Raw genomic sequence first — 24,295 nt, forward strand, 5'->3', positions numbered from 1 at the left:
GCTTTATAAATGTTTGAAGTAAATAAAATAAATAATAAATAAAGGGGTCTCGTGGTATTTCTGCATCCGAGACGATCTGTCTCCAAATTTAAAATGCTGGAGAGAGAAGCAAGGTCTTCATGCATGTTTCCTAAGAGCTGCTGCTGGAAACAAGAATAGAAGAGATCAGGGGTCTTCCAACTTGGCCCTTTTACGACTTGTGGGCTTCAACGGCCAGAATTCCTCAGCCAGGCACGCGCAGTTGAAGTCCACAAATCATAAAAGGGCCAAGTTTCAAGACCTGTGGAATAGATGGTCCAGCTTGGGAAAAAAAAACCCCACAATTCCCTTCCATCTACTTTTGTCTCCCATAGGATTTTAAAAGAACAGGAAGACAACGTGAAAGAGAAAACTATTCAGCTGCAGCAACAGCCTAAGAAAACATCTTGTTGTTCCAGACAATAAAGCGCACGTAGAACTCCCTTTAATAAATAAACACAACCGTTTTCATCTTTTCCTACCCTACAGTGTCCTGGGTTACATTGTCAGGCATTGTTTTATGGCTTTTACAGGACCGTAAGTCATTTTCGCCTGCAGTTCAATTGCAATGATTTTTTTTTAGAATAGAACTCAGAATAACAAGAGTTGGAAGGGACTTTGGAGGTCTTCTAGTCCAACCCACCTGCCCAAGGCAGGAGGCCTTATTCCATTGTGGACAAATGGCTGTCTAATCTCTTCTTGAAAACCTCCAGTGCTGGAACACCCACAGCTTCTGGAGGCAAGCCGTTCCACTGGTTATTTGTTCTCATTCTTGGGAAGTTTCTCCTTAGTTCTAGGTTGCTTCTCTCCTTGATCAGTTTCCATCCGTTGCTTCTTGTCCTGCCTTCAGGTGCTTTGGAGAAGAGCTTGACTCCCTCTTCTTTGGGGCAGCCCCTGAGATATTGGAACACGGCTATCATGTCCCCCTTCGTCCTTCTCTTCATTAGACTTGTTGTTGTTAGTTGCGAAGTCGTGTCTGACCCCTCGCGACCCCATGGACAACGTTCCTCCGGGCCTTCCTGTCCTCTACCATCTTCTGGAGTCCATTTAAGTTCACACCTACTGCTTCAGGGACTCCATCCAGCCACCTCATTCTCTGTCGTCCCCTTCTTCTATTGCCCTCAATCTTTCCCAGCATTAGGCCCTTCTCCAGGGAGTCCTTCTCATTAGGTGGCCAAAGGACTTGAGTTTCATCTTCAGGATCTGGCCTTCTAAAGAGCAGTCGGGGTTGATCTCCTCCAGGACTGACCGGTTGGATCGCCTTGCAGTCCAGGGGACTGGCAGGAGTCTTCTCCAGCACCGGAATTCAAAGGCCTCCATTCTTTGGCGCTCAGCCTTTCTTATGGTCCAACTTTCACAGCCATACATTGCAACTGGGAAAACCATGGCCTGGACTATATGAGACATACCCAATTCCCGCAACCATTCTTCATACGTTTTAGCCTCCAGTCCCCTGATCATCTTTGTTGCTCTTCTCTGCGTTACAAAATCTTGGATGCAAATAAGAAAGATGGTTGCTAATCAATTGGACTAAGAGCAGTGCCTCAAGAGGAGAAAGAATCAGGATTGTGTGGCCATCACAAAAAAAACAAAACAAAAAACATAAAGCCTTGCTTGCCTTCCCTTTCCATTGACCTGAATTCATACATTTGCAAGGTAAGGTTATGGTAAACTCGCCTGCCATCAAAATATGTAATTCACTGTGACTTGGGAAGCAGAGCAGCCTGAACCAGAAATATATAATCTGTTTTCCCATCATAAATATGTAGGAAGAGCAGGGAAATTTGTGAGGAAATCCAGATTTCACTGGAACTGTAACCTGCAAGATTGTAACAGAACAGAATAGGAAAGTTGGAAGGCCCTTGGATAAGGTGACCAACTTTTTTGCAAGGAGAAGGAGGACACAAATAAATTGAAGAAAAAAAAAGTGAGTCTAATGCGTTCGTGTGTGCCGTGTTTCGGTAAGAAGTAAACAAAGCCACTTGCGCGCGGCGCACTCTCTCAAAACAATTCTCCTGTGCGGAGCGCACGCGTCTCATAATCGCGTCTCGCCGCACTGTACCGAGCCTTGACGAATCGTCGTGTCAAATACAAATACGTCACATCACACGCAACGGATCGGCATCGATCGAATACGGAGATTTACAGATTAGTAAATTTACAGATTAGTCTTCAAATATCGAAAAGGAGGACATGTAGGAGGACACTTTTCGAGAAACAACAGATAAAGGAAGATGATTGGTTACCTTAACTTTGGAGGTCTTCTAGTCCAACCCCCTGCTCAAGCAGGAAACCGGCCTATATTATTTCAGACAAATGGCTGTCTGGTCTCTTCTTAAAAACTTCCAGTGTTGGAGCATCCACAGCTTCTGGAGGCAGGTGGTTCCACTGGTTAATTGTTCTCACTGTCAGGAAGTTTCTCCTTAGTTCCAGGCTGCTTCTCTCCTTGATTAGTTTCCATCTGTTGCTTCTTCTCCTGCCTTCAGGCGCTTTGGAGAATAGCTTGACTCCCTCTTCTTTATGGCAGCCCCTGAGAGATTGGAATACTGCTATCATGTCCCCCCTCGTCCTTCTCTTCATTAAACTAGATACACCCAATTCCAGCAACCGTTCTTCGTATGTTTCAGCCTCCAGTCCCCTCATCATCTTTGTTGCTCTTCTCTGTACTCTTTCCAGAGTCTCAACATCTTTTTTACATTGCGGTGACCAAAACTGGATGCAGCATTCCAAGTGTGGCCTTACCAAGGCCTTGTAAAGTGGTATTAACACTTCACGTGATCTTGATTCTGTCCCTCTGTTAATGCAGCCCAGCACTGTGTTGGCCTTTTTGGCAGCTGCCACAACACTGCTGACTCCTATTTAACTGATTTGTTAAGTGAGAACTGGATTGTGTCCATTTTAAAACCTTTTCGCTTTAGGCCTCCACCACCGTGTGCAAAAAAATTAAAAAAGGTTCAATCAATTTCAACTTCTCATGGGAAAAAAGAAAGATCTTGCAAAGTTGGAATTGATTGAATTTTTTAGTCCCACTCAGTCTGCCGTTACCACCGCAGGCACGCCCACCCAATGGGCCATGCCCACCCAATGGGCCACACTCACCCGGCACTCAACGATGCATAAGTGGGTTTTGGGTTTCAGTTTGGGCACTCAGTCTTTAAAAGGTTCGCCATCACCTGCTTTAGCGGATTCTTGATCTGAGCAGGAAGAATGACTAAATGTCCACTAGAACTTCTATTCAAACCTATCCATTCCATGGCCAAAGCAAGCAAGGCTGTTTTGTTGGGTTCACATTGGGAGCCAAACTGAAATTGATACCTTCTCTTCAAATTCAGAGAAGAGCATCTAAGATGATTCAAGACCTGGAGACCAAAACGCACGAAGAACAGCTGCAGGACTTGGGTTTGGCTAGTCTAAAGAGGAGAAGAAATAGCAGCGTTCCAGTATCTGAGAGACTGCCACAAAGAAGAGGGGGGGGGTCACGTTATTCTCCAAAGCACCAGAGGGAAGGACAATAAACAATGGTTGGAAACTGACCAAAGAGAGAAGCAACCTGGAATTAAGGAGAAACTGCCTGACATTGAGGACAATCAACCAGTGGAACAGCTGGCCACCAGAAATCGTGGGTGCTCCATCACTGGAGGTTTTTAAGAAGAGACTGGACAGTCACCTCTCTGAAAGTGTATAGGTATAGGGTATAGACCTCCCAAGGTCCCTTCCAGCTTCTATTCTGTTCTGTTCTATTCTATTCTATTCTATTCTATTCTATTCTATTCTATTCTATTCTATTCTATTCTATTCTATTCTATTCCTACTCTACTCTACTCTACTCTACTCTACTCTACTCTACTCTACTCTACTCTAAATTCTTAAGTGGACACATGGACAGATAAAGTATAGTTGACCATGAATTATGGACCAAGGCTGCTTTCTTCTGAAGCAGCTGCATGACACCCTCTTTAAGGAAGTTAGGCATTATTTCCTCAGGTGATAAGTAACAGGTTTTTAATCTGGATCAACTGGATTCAAAAGCCATGTGGACAGGAATCAAAGTAGGCAGTTGTCCGTATTCTCCGGCTGCAGTGACTGAAAAACGATCCTCCATAATCGGAACAGATGCCAATTTGTGCAGGCCAAAATCTATGCGAACTCAACATCCAGGTCAGCAAAATGTTGATGGAGATTCTCAATCACCTAGGAAGCCTTGGCTGAAGGTTGGCTGAAGTTGTCTGAAGGCTGAATTTTAAAAATTACCCCAGTTGCAAGGATTCAACCTTCAGACAACTTCAGACAGCCTTCGTCCAGGTCAGCAGGGTAATGAATAAATTTAATCTGGAAATGAAAGAGGATCACCCCAAGCTAGCAGTTATCCACGATGTTAACAACTCCAGATCTAGCTAAAAAAAAAAAAAAAACGAACAACAACACAAACCACTGCAAAATTATTTGTGGCTGCAAGACGTACAGAATAAGACTTGACTGCCATCAGGATAATTACGGTATAATTTGGGAAGGTAATAAATGCTGTTTGGGCTTGAAGGGATAGTTAGGTGATGCTGATTGCTGCAATCGATGGTTCTTATTATATTTTTTTATATTTAGGATTTTTATACGAGCTGCTTGGAATTTGCCAAATCAGGCTGGACATAAATTATCTAAATAAATAAAGGCTCTGAGTGGGCTTAGCCGATTATTTAATGGATTCTGTCCTGGTTTATACACTTGTACACACAGTTGCTGTGATGGAAGGGCAGCTTTCTCAAGGTTGAGGAGATGACAACAGACAAGGAATGCAAACAAAAACAGTCTCTTAAAAAAAAAAAAAACCACCACTTGCCTGTGGTTTTGCTTTGAATAGGAGCGTGCGGAATAGTCAAAATCCAATCCAAAGCTCCGAGAGTTAGAGAGGGGTTGTTAGACAAACCAGAGGTCACAGTTTCATGACTGTGAATCCACACAAATGTCAATAAACAAACTATTGTAAGTCGGGGACTGCCCCAGTAGGAGAAGGTGTAATGCCTGTTACACACGTGTGCTCGCAGCCCCTCAACCAGGGTCTCCAGAGAAGGTCATGGGACCATTCTGTGCACTCAGGCTGGGTCTACAGCAGGGTGGGGGTCTTCAAACTCGGCCCTTTTATGACTCGTGGACTTCAACACCCAGAATTCCTCAGCCAGGCACGCTGAGGGGAAAGGGAGAGGTTTCCAAGCTGTCATGCTGGCTGAAGGATTCTGGGAGTTGAAGTCCACGAGTCATAAAAGGGCCAAGTTTGAAGAACCCTTGGCTTGTGGACTTCAACTCCCAGAATTCCTCAGCCAGGCACGCTGAGGGGAAAGAGAGGTTTCCAAGCTGAGCCAGGCTGGCTGAGGAATTCTGGAAGTCCACGAGTCATAAAAGGGCCAGGTTTGAAGACCTCCTGCTCTAGAGAAACCCAAGTTCAAGTCCCATTGGACCAAAGAACTCGTGCTATGACCTGGAACTCTTCATTTTCTGCCAGCCTACCTCACAGGGTTGTTGGTGAGGAATGAAAGGCAGGGAAGATCCTGCCTGTAAGTTGCCTCGAGAACAGGAAAAAAAAACGGCCGATTCTAAAAAGCATATATATGTATGTATGTATGTATGTATGTATGTATGTATGTATGTATGTAGGTCTTTGGTTATTCGGGTTTTCTCCCACGTAAAATTGGAGGTGTCTTGGCAACGTTTCGACGAAGTCCCATTCGTCATCTTCAGGCTGGTGTTTTCAGCTTCGTGCTTCGAGGAGCACGAAGCACAAAGCTGAAAACACTAGCCTGAAGATGACGAATGGGACTTCGTCGAAACGTTGCCAAGACACCTCCAATTTTACGTGGGAGAAAACCCGAATAACCAAAGACCTACATACAAACACCTGCGAAAACCTCAGAAAACACACACACACACACACATGAATAAATACACTTCTCTCTGCTCTTCCTTTTCAGATTTTCCATGTTCAGACAGCCCTCAACGTATGATCGTAATGGAGCCTGGAATTATGCTGGTAAATTGTGCCAGATGTTACGTGGGTCATTATAGGACCGTGCCCAATTTTACCATCTTCTCTGCAAGGGTTGTTAAGTCAATACCACAGTTGCTAAGGAAACATTGCAGTCATTAAGCAAAACCACTGTAGTAGCCAATGGGCATTTTGGTTTTTTTCTGGGTTTTTTTTTTTTGCCTGCAACCAGAAATAAACACCGGTTTCCAGCAAAACAACAAAACATACATGGGATCCTGTAAATGCAGCCCAAAATGTGGTCACATGACCTTGGGGTGGAGGGGGAGGGTCAGCCCTCAGAACTTTGAAACTGGGTCACAAATAGCTCTGGGGAGGCTTGTCATAAGTTTGAACGGTTGCTAAGCAACTGGCCTTAAGTCAAGGACTACCTGTATATTTTGGCTTTTTGCCTCAAAGGAGTACCCAGCGTTCTCGTCTTCTTCTTGGGCCATATCTGTTATCGGACGTTGGCGATCCTGTTTTTATCAGCCGCCGCACGAAAAAGGGCTGCTGAGTTTTGTCCAAACCAGTCCCTTAGATTTGGAAGCCACGATGTTCTTCTTCTGCCTGGACCTTGTTTGCCTTCGATCTTTCCCTGGAGGATTAAATGGAATAGGTTGTATTTTTCTGGGTGTTGCGTCACATGTCTGAAATATTCTAATTTTCGTTTTTTAATTGTTTTGATGATTTCCCTCGGCTTTCTCAGGCAGCTGATCCCCTCCTCATTTCTGATCTTGTCAACCCAGCTTCTACGTAACAGCCGCCCGTAAATCCACATTTCAAATGCTTCTAGTCTCTTTGGGTGGCCTTCTGTCAGAGACCAACTCTCTATTCCATAGAGCAGGATAGACAAAACAGCATCTGAGGAGCCTGATTTTCAGTCTTAGGCTTCTGGCGTGACTGCAGAAGACCTTTTTCGAGCGTAGCTCTTAGCAATTATCTGGGAACCACCCTATGGAACAAAGCAAGTCCTATTTCTGGTTTAAATCAAATTTGGCCCAGGCCTGGGAAACTGGATCCACCCACTTTGGCGGGCACAAAATTATTTCCACAAATGAGGCTTCTCCTTTTTCTAAATGAGGACTTTTAGATTTCCGGTCTTCCAATTTCATTCTGTTCATTTCTTCCTGTTTGCCCGATCTATAGAGACGATTTTATACTTCATCTCTGCTTTCTAGAGCGTGAGTGATTGATTTAACTGAAGAGCAGGCTGTACCCCCAGGAAGGCTAAGTTGGAAAGTGCAAAAATACAAAAATAAAGTCAGCAGCCTCGGATCTGCTGATGACACCAGTCGGCTGAATTAAAGGAAGATTTCAAGAAGCAACAGGATGGAAACTGAACAGGGAGAGAAGCAAGCTAGAACGAAGGAGGAACTTCCTGACAGTGAGAACAATCAACCAGTGGAACAGCTTGCCACCAGACGTTGTGTCTGCTCCATCACTGGAGGAATAATAATAATAATAATAATAATAATAATAATAATAATAATAATAACAACAACAACAACAACAACAACAACAATTGTCGATAAGAAAGACAAAAAAGTCTGGATAGTGGATGTGGCAATGCCTGGAGACAGCAGAACAGACAAGAAAGAACTGGAGAAGATAACAAAATACAAAGACCTACAATTAGAAATAGAAAGACTGTGGCAAAAGCAAGCAAGGGTAGTACCAATAGTGATAGGCTCCTTGGGTGCAATCCCAAAACTGGAGCACCACTTGAAAACCATTGGCATTGACAAATTCGCTATTAGTCAATTGCAAAAGGCAGCCTTACTAGGAACTGCTTCCATCCTGCGAAGAGATCTGTAATACCATCAAACATCCACTTTCAGGCAAATGGCTGTCCAGTTTCTTCTTAAAGACTTCCAGTGTTGGAGCATCCACCGCTTCTGGAGGCAGGTGGTTCCACTGGTTAATTGTTCTCACTGTCAGGAAGTTTCTCCTTAGTTCTTGGTTGATTCTCTCCTTGGTCGGTTTCCATCCGTTGCTTCTTGTCTTTCCTTCTGGTGCTTTGGAGAATAGCTTGACCCCCCCCCTCTTCTTTGGGGTAGCCTCTGAGATACTGGAAGACTGCTATCCTGTCCCCCCTCGTCCTTCTCTTTGTTAAACTAGACACACCCAATTCCTGCAACCCTTCTTCCTCTGTTTTGGCCTCCAGCTCCCTAATCATCAGTAGAATAGAGCTGGAAGGGACCTTGGAGGTCTTCTAGTCCAGCCCCCTGCTCAACCAGGAGAACCTATCCCATCTCAGACAAAGGGCTGTCCAGTCTCTTCTTAAAAGCCTCCAGGGATGGAGCGCCCACGATTTCTGGTGGCAAGCTGTTCCATGGGTTAACTGTCCTCACTGTTAGGAAATCCCTCCTCGATTCCAGGTTGCTTCTCTCCTTGATGAGTTTCCAACCGTTGTTTCTTGTCCTGCCTTCTGGTGCTTTGGAGAATAACTTGACTGCCTCTTCTTTGGGGCAGCCCCTGAGATACTGGAAGACTGCTATCATGTCCCCCCTCGTCCTTCTCTTTATTAAACTAGACCTACCCAATCCCAGCAGCCGTTCTTCGTATGTTTTGGCCTCCAGGTCTTGGATCATCATTTTTCCTCTCCTCTCTAGGGTCTCCGCCTGGACATCGCGGCCACCCTATCTTCCCGCCGGCCTGGGGAGCTGCTAAGCTCCGCGGTCGAGCCCCCGAAGAGCGAGGGACCGAGCGGTTGACCTCACGGGAGCCCGGGAAGGAGGCGGGAGCCCGCGAAGGCGAGAGCGCAGCCAGCCCGGGACTCAGCCGGGAGCGGGGAGGGGCCGAGCCCTGCGCGCAGCTGGGTTGGCTCCCGGGGGCGGGAAGGGGGGGAAGGACCGCCCGCCCCCCGCCCCTCCCCGCCTGCCCGTCCCGGCGCCGCCTGCCCTGCCCCGGTTTCCGCTGCCAGCCGAGCCGAGCCGAGCCGAGCCGTGCCAGGCCAGCAGACCGGCAAGCGGGCGGCGGTGCCTCGCTCCGCCAAGGCGGGTAAGTGGGCCGGGGAGCCGCGGCTGGCTCGGCCGCTCGACCAGGGCCTGCGCTCGGCGGAGGGGCGGGCTGCGGCCGAGGAGGTGGAGGGGGCTTCGGCTGCGGGTCTGGGGTCTCCCGCGCGTCCTGGGCTCGCTCCGAGGGCGGGGGAAGGCGGCGAGGGGACGGGTTAGGGATCGGGGGGGGCGGCGGAGGGGAGGGAGGGAAGGAGGGGAGGAAGGGACCCCCCCCTCTGCCCTAGGTTTAGGGACCCCCTCTGCCCTGGGACCCCCCCTCTGCCCTGGAAGTCCCCCCTTTGCCCTAGATCCCCCCTCTGTCCTGGGCTTAGGGACCCCCCCTCTGCCCTGAGACCCTCCCTCTGCCCTGGATCCCCTCTGTGCTGGGGTTAGGGACCCCCCTTTGCCCTGGGACCCCCCCCTTTGCCCTAGATCCCCCCTCTGTCCTGGGCTTAGGGACCCCCCTCTGCCCTGAGACCCTCCCTCTGCCCTGGATCCCCTCTGTGCTGGGGTTAGGGACCCCCCTTTGCCCTGGGACCCCCCCCTTTGCCCTAGATCCCCCCTCTGTCCTGGGCTTAGGGACCCCCCTCTGCCCTGAGACCCTCCCTCTGCCCTGGATCCCCTCTGTGCTGGGGTTAGGGACCCCCCTTTGCCCTGGGACCCCCCCCTTTGCCCTAGATCCCCCCTCTGTCCTGGGCTTAGGGACCCCCCTCTGCCCTGAGACCCTCCCTCGCCGGATCCCTCTGTGCTGGGTTAGGGACCCCCTTGGCCCTGGTACTCCCCCTTTTGCCCTAGATCCCCCATTCTGTCCCTGGGCTTAGGGACGCCCCCTCTGGTCCCTGAGACCCTCCCTCTGCACTGGATCTCCCTCTGTGCTGGGGTTAGGGACCGCCCCTTTGCCTGGGGACCCCCCTCCTTTGCCCTAGATGATTCCCCCCTCTGTCCTGGCTTTAGGGACGCCCCCTCTGCCCTGAGACCCTCCCTCTGCCCTGGATCCCTCTGTCTGGGGTTAGGACCCCCCTTTGCCTGGGACCTCCCCCCCTTTTGCCTTAGTTCCCCCTCTGTCCTGGGCTTAGGGACTCCCCCTCTGCCCTGAGACCTCCCTCTTGTCCGATCCCCTCTGTGCTGGGGTTAGGGACCCCCCCTTTGCCCTAGATCCCCCCTCTGTCCTGGCTTAGGGACCCCCCCCTCTGCCCTGGATCCCCCCTCTGCCCTGGACCCCCTCTGCCCTGGGCTTAGGGACCCCCCCTCTGGCCTGGATCCCCCTCTGCCCTGGACCCCCCCTCTGCCCTGGCCCGCGAAGCCCGAGAACTTGGGGGGAGGATCTCCTGCGAACGCGGCTCCCCCACCCTCCCCCGGGTCCTGGGGGGCGGGGGGGCGGCCCGGAGGCTGAGAGGCTGGGTCTCCATTCGGGAGGGGGCGGGCCTGGGAGCGGGTTGGGATCTGCTGCCCCCTCCGGGCGCTCTGGCTCCCAGGTGCGCGGCGCGGGAGGAGTTGGGCTTTGTCCCAAAAACGTTGGGCTGCGCCGGGAAGAAGTTTGCTGTGGTTTTCCTTTGTTTGTTTTGGGTGGGTGGGTGGGCGTCCACGCTGGAAAGGAGGCCCAGTCAACTTCTCTCCGCGTGGAAATGCTTAGAGCCCTCCCTCCTTCTCGCGCGGACAAGGAACCGGGGCTGCTCCGTGGAGGGTGGAGTGCGGTCGAGGACCCGTCCATAATTTTGCAAGTCAGAAATGGCACTGCCTCTGAGTTGGAAGGGGGGGGGTGAGTTGTTCCCCCCCCCCTTTTTTTACCTTTACTTTGGTCCCCAACCATTTTACCGACCTGGGAAGGACGGAAGGCTGAGTCAACCTTGAGCCAGTCAAGATCGAACTGCTGGCGGTGGGCAGAGTTAGCTTGCAATGCTGCATTCTCACCACTGCGCCTCCACAGCTTAGATAGCAATAGTTAGAGCAGTGGTTCTCAACCTTTTTAATGCCGCGACCCCCAACCGGTTGTAAGTTGAGGACTACTCAACCGGTCGTAAATCGAGGACTACTCAACTGATGCAGCTCCGTTTGCCGAATGGGGCTTTTGGCGGGCTCAGCAGGGCAGAGACAGCCTGGACAATTCCTATTGGCTTTTGAAAGCCAATACAATTAGATTCTATTCAAGAGAGTCTATTCTATTGGCTTTCAAAAGCCAATAGAATAAAAGGGAGTAGCACAGCTAAGGAAAAGGGGGGAAAAATGGCGGACTGCGTTGTTTGGCGACCCCCGTGAAATGGTCGTTCGACCCCAAATGGGGTCCCGACCCACAGGTGGAGAACCACTGATTTAAACTTATATGCCACTTCACAGTGCTTCATAGCTCTCTCTAAGCCAGGGGTCCCCAACCCCTGGTCCGTGCACCAGTACCGGTCTGCGGCATGCCAGCAACCGGTCCGCACAAACAAGCAAAGCCCCATGTGTGGGATACAAGCAGAACACAAAAACACACACCCTCCGGTCCGTGAAAAAAACCTTTCTCCACGCAACTGGTCCCTGGTGCCCAAAAGGTTGGGGACCTCTTCTCTAAGCAGTTTACCGAGTCGGCATCTTGCCCCCCCAACAATCTGGGTCCTCATTTTATTGACCTCAGATGGATGGAAGGCTGAGTCGACCTTGAGCGGTTGAGAATCGAACGTCTGACTGTGGGCAGAGTCAGCCTGCAATACTGCATTCTCAGCGCTGCGCCTGCATGGCTCAGATAGCAATAGCATTTAAGACTTATATACCGCTTAATTTATCTGGAAAGGCCAGGCTGAGGGGGGGGTGCTGCCTCCCATCTCTTTTCGTTCTCCTCCTCTCCCTAATTTTGTAGCTTGATCGCAGACCAGCATAACAATAATGTGACATTAAGTTCCCAAGGAGAATCCAGATGTGCTCCAGACAGAGTATGTGAGACAGTATCCCAAAGCAAAATTGAAAACAAGCATTTCAATTAGGAAACCCTGTATCATTTCAGACAAATGGCTGTCCACTCTCTTCTTAAAAACTTCCAGTGTTGGAGTGTTCACAACTTCTGGAGGCAGGTAGTTCCACTGTCAGGAAATTTCTCCTTAGTTCCAGGTTGTTTCTCTCCTTGGTTAGTTTCCCTCTGTTGCTTCTTGAACGGCCTTCTGGTGCTTTGGAGAACAGAAAAGAGTTGGAAGGGACCTTGGAGGTCATCTGGTCCAACCCCCTGCTCAGGCAGGAAACCCTATACCGCTTCAGACAAATGGCTGTCCAGTCTGTTCTTAAAAACTTCCAGTGTTGGAGCATTCACCGCTTCTGGAGGCAGGTTGTTCCGCTGGTTAATTGTTCTCGCTGTCAGGAAGTTTCTCCTTAGTTCCAGGTTGCTTCTCTCCTTGATTATTTCCCATCCGATGCTTCTTGTCCTGCTTTCAGGCGCTTTGAAGAATAGCTTGACTCCCTCTTCTTTGGGGCAGCCCCTGAGATACTGGAAGACTGCTATCCTGTCCCCCCTCGTCCTTCTCTTCGTTAAACTAGACATACCCAATTCCAGCAGCCGTTCTTTATATGTTTTTATATATGTATCTTCTGGCCAGGCAGAGCTATTTTGCCGCCTCCATGTCTGGGCTCCAGTCACATGGCCTGGCCACTGAACTGGAGCACTGGAGGCCTGGGGAAACTTAATAATTGACTCTGCTTTCCGCCCAGTTCTTTTTTTTTCTTCTTCTTCTTAGTTCCATGCTTTGTTTCCTTTCTCAGAAATAACACTCAAGTATTTCGGGAAGCAAAAAAAAAAAGGCAAAACGGGCCTCCATCCTAAACAGAACTCATGTGTGGTGTGCAAGCGACATTTTTCTATCTTGTGGCTCGACATTCCTATAATTTTTGGTTATGCTGATCCAGTCTCTCTCAGACTCAATTTGTCGGCTCTTTTTTCCTCCTCTGGTGTCGGCACACTTTTTTCCATGCATGTTTCCGTTTTCATCAGGGAGTTCCTGTAGGGGGGTCAATCGGTTTGGGATATCCTGTTAGCCTCCCATCCCCGGGGATGACCAGGCCTGACTCAGCTTAGCTTTGCAAGGTCATCCAAGGTTGACTAAGGCAAGGGGTCTGCAACCTTGAGGACTTTAAGACATAGCTGGCTGAGGAATTCTGGGAGCTGAAGTCCACAAGTCTTAAAGTGCTCAAGGTTGCAGACCCCTGGACTAAGGAGCATAGTATGAAATGCATGAGGCTGGAAACCCCAGATCTGCCTTCGTGAATATATCTGTAAATGAATAGTGGACATAGGCTTGTTATATTAATTTAACCCAACCGGTGTCATTCAGATATGAAGAAAATCTGTGAAAATATACAAATAATTGCTTTTTCTTGGCTTTTATTTATTTTTATCCACGTTTATTGTTTTTTATAAATCACTCCAAGTGGCGAACGTACCTAATAGTCCTTCCTCCTTCTATCTTCCCCTCAACAACAACCCTGTGGGGTGAGTTGGGTTGAGATAGAGTGTCAGGCCCAAAGTAACCAGGTGGCTTTCATGGCTAAGGCAGGACTAGAATTCACCGTCTCCTGGTGATTGGCCAAAAATCACCCAGACAGCTTTCATGTCTAAGGCGGGACTAGAACTCACCGTCACCTGGTGATTGGCCCGAGGTCACCCAGGCGGCTTTCATTCCTAAGGCGGGACTAGAACTCACCGTCTCCTGGTGATTGGCTCAAAGTCACCCAGTCAGCTTTCATTCCTAAGGCGGGACTAGAACTCTCAATCTCCTGGTGATTGGCCAAAAATCACCCAGATAGCTTTCATGTCTAAGGCGGGACTAGAACTCACCGTCACCTGGTGATTGGCTCAAGGTCACCCAGGCGGCTTTCATTCCTAAGGCGGGACTAGAACTCACCGTTTCCTGGTGATTGGCCAAAATCACCCAGACGGCTTTCATTCCTAAGGCGGGGCTAGAACTCACCGTCACCTGGTGATTGGCCCAAAGTCACCCATGCTAAAGTGGGTAAGGCTTTACAAAACATCTGGAAGGGGCTGGGGGAGGATTGGTTTCCTCCCCAACAGAAGCGGTATATAAAGTCCAAGTAACTATTGCTATTGCTATAATAAGACGTTGCCCAAAAGGGTAATCGCCTTTTCTGGAATTTATGTCCCGCTTTTCCGAGCAAAACCTTCCCTATAAAGGCATTTGTTAAGTGGTAGGTGTGGTGCAATGCGGTCTGGATTCCCAGGAGGGATTCCCAGCCTTCCAGAAGACAAAAGACAGCGCAGTCTAGAATCAGTGGTTCTTAACCTGGGCGATATTGCCCCCCAAGAGGCGATTGCAGATCGTTATAAGTCAAGGACTACCTGTATTATTATTTTTTTTAATCTGTGTTTGATCCCTGCAGCCAGGAACCATTTCATCCTGTCGGTGAGATTCAGCACTCCTTTAAACATCGCGGATCTGTCCGTCCGTCAGGCAATGCTAAAGTGGGTAAGGCTTTACAAAACATCTGGAAGGGGCTGGGGGAGGATTGGTTTCCTCCCCAACAGAAGCGGTATATAAAGTCCAAGTAACTATTGCTATTGCTATAATAAGACGTTGCCCAAAAGGGTAATCGCCTTTTCTGGAATTTATGTCCCGCTTTTCCGAGCAAAACCTTCCCTATAAAGGCATTTGTTAAGTGGTAGGTGTGGTGCAATGCGGTCTGGATTCCCAGGAGGGATTCCCAGCCTTCCAGAAGACAAAAGACAGCGCAGTCTAGAATCAGTGGTTCTTAACCTGGGCGATATTGCCCCCCAAGAGGCGATTTCATTTTTCAGGGGGGCGATGGAATGAAAAGGGGGCAATATGGGGGCGATGGAGCAAGAAGTTTTGGGGACACTTTTGAGACTTTTTCGTACAGTGAATGGCTGTATATCTGTCGTACAAAAACATCAGATCGCTCGCTCTTAGTGAATCGAATTGTATTTTCAAATGTTCCTCCAGCTAGCTTCAGTACAGAACGCCATACATATGTGAAGACGCATCGCTTATCTTCATGCGCGTTGCGCAGCAGCCTGTACCCATACAGTGGCGCGCCATTGGCCAGAATATGGGAGGTATGGGAAAAAGACTGGAAATAAATTATTTACATCGATATGTCCTGATGACAATTTTAAAGAAAACAAAAAAAAAGTGTTTGCATACATTAAAGAATTATTTCCTATGTTGTGATTGAGAGATTATGTTGAGGAAGGGGGGCGATGACAACTTCCTCATTGGCTCAAGGGGGCGATTCGTTCAAAAAGGTTAAGAACCACTGGAATAGATAATGTATGAGAATGAGGCTGAGGACGGCGCCTCGCTAACAGTTCCCAGAATCTGTGTTTAATGATGCAAGTTGTCTGCTTTCCTTTGGCAAGATTCTGTCTGTCAGTGAGGAACAGTACAGAGAGTCCTCGACTTACGACCACAGTTGAGCCCAAAATTTATGCCGATAAGCCCGACTGTGGTTCAATGAGTTTTGCCCCATTTTATGACCTTTCCTGCCACAGTTGTTAAGTGAATCGCTGCAGTTAAGTTGGTAACACGGTTGTTAAGTGAATCCGGCCTCCCCCCATTGACTTTGCTTGTCAGAAGGTCGCCAAAGGGGATCATGTGACCCCGGGGGGGGACACTATGTCCGTCGTAAATATGAGTTGGTTGCCAAGCATCCGAATTTTGATCCCGTGACCACAGGGATGCGGCAACCGTCGTAAGTGTGAAAACTGGTCGTAAGTTACTTTTTCCAGTACTGCTGTAAGAAGCTGGACAGTCACTTGTCTGAAATGGTATAGGTTTTCCTGCTTGAGAAGGGGGCTGGACTAGAAGACCTCTAAGGTCCCTTCCAGCGCTATTCTATTCTGTTCCGTTCCACTCCACTCCACTCCACTCCACTCCATTCCATTCCTTTCTATTCATTCCTATTCCTATTCTATTCTATTCTATTCTATTCTATTCTATTCTATTCTATTCTATTCTATTCTATTCTATTCTATTCTATTATTATTTCTATATTCCATTCTATTGTCTTTCTATTCTACTCTGTTCTGTTCTGTTCTATTCTATCTTCCATTGTATTGTCTTTCTACTCTACTCTACTCTACTCTACGCTACTCCATTCCATTCCTATTCCTATTCCTATTCCTATTCATTCCTATTCTATTCTATTCTATTCTATTCTATTCTATTCTATTCTATTCTATTCTATTCTATTCTATTCTATTCTATTCTATTCTATTCTATTCTATTCTATTCTATCATATTCTATTCTATTCATACAAGCTTACATACAAAAAATGATGGTCTTTCTTCCCTTCTTCCTTCCAGCTTGATCATGAACTGCAAGCAAAATTTCCTGTTGGCAACTTCCACCTGACCTGGATGGGATAGCACAGAAGTTTGAAAAGAAAACGATCAGAAAGCTTGCCAATGGATGCCTCTTCTGGATCGGCGCACCGTAATAACAGACATCATAATGGATTGCAGATTTTCTTTTATTTCATTTTCCATGCCAGCCGATGCCAAGACCCCATAAACGCCCCCTTCAAATTCTGTGAAAACTCCGCGTCAAGTTCCCCCCGCAGTGTGAAATGTACAAAATCAACAGCGTGGCTGTGTTCACACAACACCCAACTGTCTGGACAGTTTCTGTGTGACTTGCTAAGTGAGGTTAGCTTCCCTCTTTTTTCATTCCTTCTATTGGCTGAGCAACCTGGACAGAATATGGAACCGGCCTGGTAACATTACAGCTTAATACGTTGAACAAATAAATAGACGAATGCTGTAACTCGCTCAACAGGGAGTGTGGTTGCGGTGTGTGGCTTTTTTTTTTTTGCCTTAAAATGGTTGGAAATAATGCAATTGTAGTTACACCCCTGTGTTGAGCTTACGTAACTGGCTAGCAACTATAGCTCTGATTGCAAAAAAACTCAGAAAACAAGGCAAAAAAAAAAAAAAAAAAAAGCAGGTGCTGTTTTATACTCCAGCAACTAAACTAGAAGACAGGCTTAAGATACAGGAGGATCTGGAAAGACTCAAACACTGGGCGCTATCTAACAAAATGAAATTCAGTGGGGAAAAAAGTAAGGTTCTACTTTTAGGCAAGAAAAACCAAATGTATAGGTATGGCATAGGGGGTACCTTGCTCAATAGTAGTAACTGTGAGAGGGATCTCAGAGTCCTAGTGGACGATCACCTAAATAGGAGCCAGCTGTGTGCTGCAGCTGCCAAAAAGGCCAATACAGTGTTGGGCTGCATCAAGATCACGTGAAGTGTTAATACCACTTTACAAGGCCTTGGTAAGGCCACAGCTGGAATCCTGCATCCTGTTTTGGTCACCACGATGTAAAAAAGATGTTGAGACTCTAGAAAGAGTGCAGAGAAGAGCAACAAAGAGGATCAGCGGGGCTGGAGACTAAAACATACAAGGAACGGTGGCTGGGTATGTCTAGTTCAATGAAAAGAAGGACGAGGGGGGACATGATAGCCAATGTTCCAATATCTCAGGGGCTGCCCCAAAGAAGAGGGAGTCAAGCTATTCTCCGAAGCGCCTGAAGGCAGGACAAGAAGCAACGGGTGGAAACTAACCAAGGAGAGAAGCAACCTGGAATTAAGGAGAAACTTCCTGACAGTGAGAACAATTAATCAGTGGAACAACCTGCCTCCAGAAGCAGTAAATGCTCCAACACTGGAGGTTTTTAAGAAGGGATTGGACAGCCATTTGTCTGAAATAGTATAGAGTTTCCTGCCTGAGCAGGGGGTTGGACTAGATGACCTCCAAGGTCCCTTCCCACTCTGTTATATCTGTTATTCTATTCTTTTATTCTCTTAATTCCTCGAAAGGGCTGGGGTTTTTTCAGCTTGTTAACTAAGCAGACCTGACTCTGGTTTGGGAGACAAAACAAAAAACAAAAAAAGGAGAATTATTGAATGAATGGTGGGCCCTGAGTTGTACAGAATCGATCCCCGAGAATCCACAAACAAACTTGGAAATAACCACAAGCATCATTTGAAGGAAAACAATAATGTATAAAGGCTGGGTTCTTTGACATCTGCCCCCGGGGTGGGGGAAGCAGTACGTAAAAGACCCTGGCTCCCTTTTTGCAACAGTCATTCCCCCCCCCCCCAAATCAAAAATATTTCAACACCTCGGGCGATTAGTGTCCAGCTGAATGGTTGACCGGTTCATCGGTTTGGCCCACGCTGTGACGCCACGCAGAAGATTCAGATCATTAATCTGGAAAGTGTTTGAAAGGCTGGAAATAAAAGTTCCCCTCCCAAACCAGGTTATGTAACATGACTATTAAGATCACCTATTAACTCTCAAATCAGCTTGGCCAAATCAGGAAAACAAATGCCCGAAGGTCAACCCTTTGGCAAAAGTTCACCTTGGAGAAGTAGAAGGTTTTCTGATTCTCCTTCCAATATGTTGACAATGATGCCTTGTCGCGAGATAGGCAGCAAATAACTTTAATACGTGCGTAAAATAAAACTACATCAAGAAGACATCTAGGCAAATGATTCTCAGTTGAAGCCTCTTTCTGTCAAAGATTTGGTAAGGAGAAGCAAAGATTTCCAAGACAGAAACATGGATTATTCTGACTGATCCATAGCTAATATCATATCACAAAAAACAACAACAACATATCACCAAAAAAGATGTTGAGAGTCTAGAAAAAAATCAGAGAAGAGCAACTAAGATGATCCAAGGCCTGGAGACAAAAACATACGAAGAACGGCTGCAGGATTTGGATTTGGCTGGTCTAAAGAAAAGAAGAAATAGGGGAGACATGATAACAATGTTCCAGTATTTGAGGGGCTGCCCCAAAGAAGAGGGGGTCAAGCTATTCTCCAAAGCACCTGAAGGCAGGATGAGAAACAATGGTTGGAAACTGATCAAGGAGAGAAGCAACCTGGAATTAAGGAGAAACTTCCTGACAGTGAGGACAATCAACCAGTGGAACAGCTTGCCACCAGAAGTCAGGGGCGCTCCATCGCTGGAGGTTTTTAAGAAGAGACTAGACAATCACCTGTCTGAGATGTTGTGTAGGTCCTTCTGCTTGATCAGGGGGCTGGACTAGAAGACCACCAAGGTCCCTTCCAGCTCTATTCTATTCTGAAAAAATTTGGACTTCTACATCTTAGCAATTGCTTTTCCCAAAACAATAATGGGGCAATCTTCAACTTTTTTTTTCTTTTTAGAATGTGCTTATTTTTTAAAAAAATTCCCAAATACATTCCATTTTGAGCAGAGGGTTTCAATCTTTTTCAACCAAGAAAGGTGGATTTCGACGCCCAGAATTCCCCAGCCAGTAAGGGGAATCGTCAATGCTAGAATGGGAGTGAGGGAGGAGGAGGAGGAGGAGGGGGGGGGGACTGTGAGGTCCTTGGTGCTCTCTGAGCTTGGTTATTTTTTTGCAAACATTTAGGCAAGAAAAACCAAATGTATAGATATGGGATAGGGGGTACCTTGCTCAATAGTAGCAACTGTGAGAGGGATCTCGGACTCCTAGTGGACCATCCCCTAAATAGGAGCCAGCCGTGTGCTGCAGCTGCCAAAAAGGCCAACCCAGTGCTAGGCTGCATTAACAGAGGGAGAGAATCAAGATCACGTGAAGCGTTAATACCACTTTACAAGGCCTTGGTGTGGCCACACTTGGAATACGGCATCCAGTTTTGGTCACCACGATGTAAAAAAGATGTTGAGACTCTAGAAAGAGTGCAGAGAAGAGCAACAAAGAGGATCAGGGGGACTGGAGGCTAAAACACGTAAGGAATGGTTGCTGGAATTGGGTATGTCTAGTTTAATGAAGAGAAGGACGAGGGGGGACCAGTATCTCAGGGGCTGCCCCAAAGAAGAGGGAGTCAAGCTATTTTCCAAGGCGCCTGAAGGCAGGACAAGAAGCAACAGGTGGAAACTAATCAAGGAGAGAAGCAACCGGGAATTAAGGAGAAACTTCCTGACAGTGAGGATAATTAACCAGTGGAACAACCTGCCTCCAGAAGCAGTGAATGCTCCAACACTGGAAGTTTTTAAGAAGAGACTGGACAGCCCTTTGTCTGAAATGGTATAGGGTTTCCTGCCTGAGCAGGGGGTTGGACTAGATGACCTCCAAGGTCCCTTCCAACTTTTTTATTATTATTGTCGTCATCATCATCATCATCATCACTGTTAGAAGGAGGAGGTGGGGAGGAGAAGGAAGAAATGTGAAGGGGAGCAGGAGGAGTGTGCGGGAGTCTTTTGTATTCTCTGAGCAGGGTTTTTTTTTCTTGCAGACGTTTCATGAGCCAACTAGGGAACATCATCAGTGCTAGAAGGGAGTAGGATTGTGAGGAAGAGGAAAAGGAGGTTGACATTCACAAGTGTGAAAAACAGTCATAACTCCCTTTTTTCAGCGCCGTGATGACTTTGAAGGGCCACTAAACAAATAGTTGTAAGTGAAGGACTACTTGTCCTCACCATGAATTTAAACGGGACAATTTTTATGTTCAATCCACTCCCCCGCTAAGGCCAATTCTGGAAAATTCCATGCTCCAAATGAACAAACTCATAACTTTATGAGTTCTGATGAAGAATAACTCTGGAATTCGCATGGGGGTGTGCGTGTGTGTGTGTGTGAGAAGACCCCATCATTGCTTTCTTATTTTTTAAGACTTTCTGAGATCCTTCTGATAGCGGTGGGACAGGATGACGTTGATCGCCCCCCCCCGTCCCCGAGGCGCAGAGGTTATCATCCAGGCTCTTTTTTCATGGGCTGGTGACCTAATGCCCTTTTTTTTGACTCACTGGGCCAAGAATGAGTGGCAGGTGATCAAGAGAGCCCTTAGCGGTTCATGGTCTGTGACCTCATCAGCAGATTTAATGGACCGCAGCGCCATTAACATATTTATGCCCCCCAGGACCGTCAACCATAACTGGAGACTCAGTTGCTAGGATGGGTGAGTGGGTGGCTCACCGAGGCAGGCCAGGTGACTTCTCATAAAGGTATGCCGTGAGTAGACTCCGGGAACAAGTAGTTCTCAACTTATGACCGGGATGGGCATCGGAATTTCCATTGCTGAACAAGATGGAGGATATGTGAAATCGAGGGCAATTTTACGACCTTTTTCGTGCAGCGATTATTGCAGTTGTTAAGTGAATCACGGGGTCGTTAAACAAACCCAGCTTCCCCCCCCCACTGACTTTGCTTAGTGGAAGCCGGTTAGGACAGGGGTAGGCAACCTTGGCTCTTTTATGACTCATAGACTTCAACTCCCAGAATTCCTCAGCCAGCATGGGGGAACTATGGCCCCTTCATGACTCGCGGACTTCAACTCCCAGAATTCCTGAGCCAGTGTGGGGGAACTATGGCCCCTTCATGACTCGTGGACTTCAACTCCCAGAATTCCTCAGCCAGTGTGGGGGAACTATGGCCCGTTCATGACTGGTGGACTTCAACTCCCAGAATTCCTCAGCCAGCATGGGGGAAATATGGCCCCTTCATGACTCGTGGACTTCAACTCCCAGAATTCCTCACCAGCATGGGGGAACTATGGCCCTTTCATGACTGGTGGACTTCAACTCCCACAATTCCTGAGCCAGCATGGGGGAAACTATGGCCCCTTCATGACTGGTGGACTTCAACTCCCAGAATTCCTGAGCCAGCCTGGCTCAGCTTGGAAACCTCTCCCTTTTCCCTCAGCATGGCTGGCCCAGGAATTCTGGGAGTTGAAGTCCACGAGTCATAAAAGAGCCAAGGTTGCCTACCCCTGGGCTAGGAGGATTGCAAACGGTAAACATGTGACTTCGGGATGCTGCAACCATTGTAAAACACTTGCTCCTTTGGGAGCCTGAAATACTGTGGACTTCAACTCCCAGAATTCCTCAATCTAGCCATCTCAGGGTCATGTGATTGCCATTGGCTGGGGGAGGAACTCTGGGAGTTGAAGTCCACATCTCTTCTGCCTTTGGAAAAAGTGCAAAGAAGAGCAACTAAGGCGATTAAAGGCCTGGAGACGAAAAACAGTTGCAGGATTTGGATTTGGCTACTCTAGAGAAAAGAAAGAGTAGGGGGGACATGATAGAAGTGTTTCAGTATTTGAGGGGGTGCCCCATAGAAGAGGGGGGGGGTCAACTTATTTTCCAAAGCACCCAAAGGCAGGACAAGAAGCAACGGATGGAAACTAATCAAGGAGAGAAGCAACCTGGAATTAAGGAGAAACTTCCTAACCGTGAGGACAAGTAACCAGTGGAACAGCTTGCCACTAGAAGTTGTAGGTGCTCCATCACTGGAGGTTTTTAAGAAGAGACTGGACAGCCATTCGTCTGGAATGGTATAGGGTTTCCTGCCTGAGCAGGGGGTTGGACTAGAAGACCTCCAAAATCCCTTCTAGTTCTATTCTGATTCTGATTTATATGTGGGAAGTCAGCCCCCACTACCCCAGAGAAGGAAATATGAAAAGGTCAGAATATTATATTTCCTCAAAGGACCTTAAAAAGGCAGAAAAGCATGCCCAGTTTTTCTTAAAAGCCCCAAGTCTCTCTGCCCAAACAGAAACCAGGTCTGCAGAAATGCAGATGTGATAATCCTGTCAGAAAGATTGGAGCCAGGAAGCTTGGAGCTGATGGGATTAGAAAGACAAAGATCCTTAGAATCGACAATCCCTCACACCCCAAAAATCCAACACAGGACATAGTCGTCAGCCACAGCCCCAGGGAAGCAGGATATGACCTTTTGGGACATAATAGGATTAACCCACCACCACCAGATTACCAGAAAGACCCACTCAGACTCAGGTCAAAGTTCACGCCCCAGGAACAACTCCAAACAAAAGCCCAAGAGGGGATAAAAACCCACCACTCCCAGCTACATGTGGTCAGTTCTTCTCAGAGCCACATTTCTGTCTGGCTCTGCTCTTCGATAAGCCGCAACTTTCTTTCTAAAGCAGTCTCCATTTTGTTTATTCCCGGCTTGGATTGGACCCTGATGAAGATTTTTCTTTCAACATTTAGAATCCTGAAGACCTTTTTTCAAGGCTGGTGGTCTTCCAGCTGCATTGACAACATTTGTAGCCACATCCTCCTATTTCTCTTCTTCTTGTTATTCCTCTAACACAGGTAGTTCCTCGACTTATGATCACAGAATTCATGCGGCTGAGAAATTGGTTAAATGAGTCTTGCCCCATTTTGGAACTTTTCTCGCCACCGTTGTTAAGCGAATCGCTGCCGTGGTTAGTAACATGGTTGTTCAGTGAATCCGGCTTTCCCATTGTCAGAAGGTCGCAGAAGGGGATCAACGTGACACTGCCAACCGTCATAAATATGAACCAGTTGTCCAGCATCCAAAAGTAAACCACGTTGACCCTGGGGAGGCTGCAACGGTCGTAAGTGTGAAACATGGTCCTAAGTCACTTTTGTCAGTGCTGTTGCAACTTTGGACGGTCACTACACTAAATGAACTGTTGTATGTCGGGGACTACCACTGCATAATTTTATTGTAGACTGTGTAACAGTAGTGCAAGATGATTTAGTAGACTGTGGGAATGCAAGGAACATAATATATCTTAATGTCAGCAATGTAATAATAATACTACTACTAATAATAATAATCCTGGTAAGCTGTTGCAAGAAGATTGCACAGACTGATTACAAGCAACGGCATGACAAAGTAGCAACAATGGTGCATTGGAAGATCTGCAAAAAATATCATTTGCCTGTAAGCAAAAACTGGTGGGATCATAAAATAGAGAAAGTCATAGAAAATGATAAAATTAAACTGCTCTGTGACTTCAGAATTCAAACAGACAAGCACCTGCAACATAACACCCCAGACTTAACAATTGTCGATAAGAAGACAAAAAAGTCTGGATAGTGGATGTGGCAGTGCCTGGAGATAGCAAAATAGAAGAGAAAGAACTGGAGAAGATAACAAAATACAAAGACCTACAAATAGAAATAGAAAGACTGTGGCAAAAGCAAGCAAGGGTAGTACCAATAGTAATAGGCTCCTTGGGTGCAATCCCAAAACAACTGGAGCACCACTTGAACACCATTGGCATTGACAAATTCGCTATTAGTCAACTGTAAAAGGCGGCCTTACTAGGAACTGCTTCCATCCTGCGACGATATCTGTAATACCATCAAACATCCACATCTGCCTATCCCAGGTCCTGGGTAAGGACTCGATAGGTAGACAAAATGCAAATCCAGTCTGAACATCTGGCTGACTGTGCAATGATCCATAATAATAATGCCAAATCCAGTCTGAACATCTGGCTGACTGTGTGATGATCAATAATAATAATAATAATAA

General features: G+C 47.3%; 2 protein-coding genes and 1 long non-coding RNA gene across 8 annotated transcripts in view; 2 read left to right on the top strand and 1 right to left on the bottom strand.

The window, feature by feature from the left end:
• CRACR2A (calcium release activated channel regulator 2A) overlaps positions 1–499 on the top strand; it is a 33,287-nt gene extending 32,788 nt beyond the window's left edge. For all 6 annotated transcript variants that reach the window (XM_039363766.1, XM_039363767.1, XM_039363770.1 and 3 more), the window contains one exon: positions 354–499. In XM_039363766.1, the coding sequence (XP_039219700.1) occupies positions 354–444 (91 nt within the window). In that variant the 3' untranslated portion in view covers positions 445–499. The remainder of the gene's footprint in view (positions 1–353) is intronic.
• Positions 500–9,458: 8,959 nt separating this feature from the next.
• Positions 9,459–10,840, bottom strand: LOC120317328 (H/ACA ribonucleoprotein complex subunit GAR1-like). Its single transcript, XM_039363844.1, is given in 4 exon segments — positions 9,459–9,476; positions 9,661–9,722; positions 10,019–10,150; positions 10,819–10,840. Coding segments are annotated over 4 exon segments (234 nt in total).
• A 3,542-nt stretch (positions 10,841–14,382) lies between these two features.
• LOC120317305 lies at positions 14,383–16,800 on the top strand. Its single transcript, XR_005559208.1, has 2 exons — positions 14,383–14,474; positions 16,332–16,800. It is a non-coding gene; the product is annotated as an uncharacterized LOC120317305 (long non-coding RNA).
• The last annotated feature ends 7,495 nt before the right edge of the window (positions 16,801–24,295 follow it).

Source organism: Crotalus tigris, unplaced genomic scaffold (genome assembly GCF_016545835.1).
Source record: "Crotalus tigris isolate CLP2741 ecotype Arizona unplaced genomic scaffold, ASM1654583v1 scf7180000019599.1365583, whole genome shotgun sequence".
In the NCBI taxonomy this organism is placed as follows: Eukaryota; Metazoa; Chordata; class Lepidosauria; order Squamata; family Viperidae; genus Crotalus; species Crotalus tigris.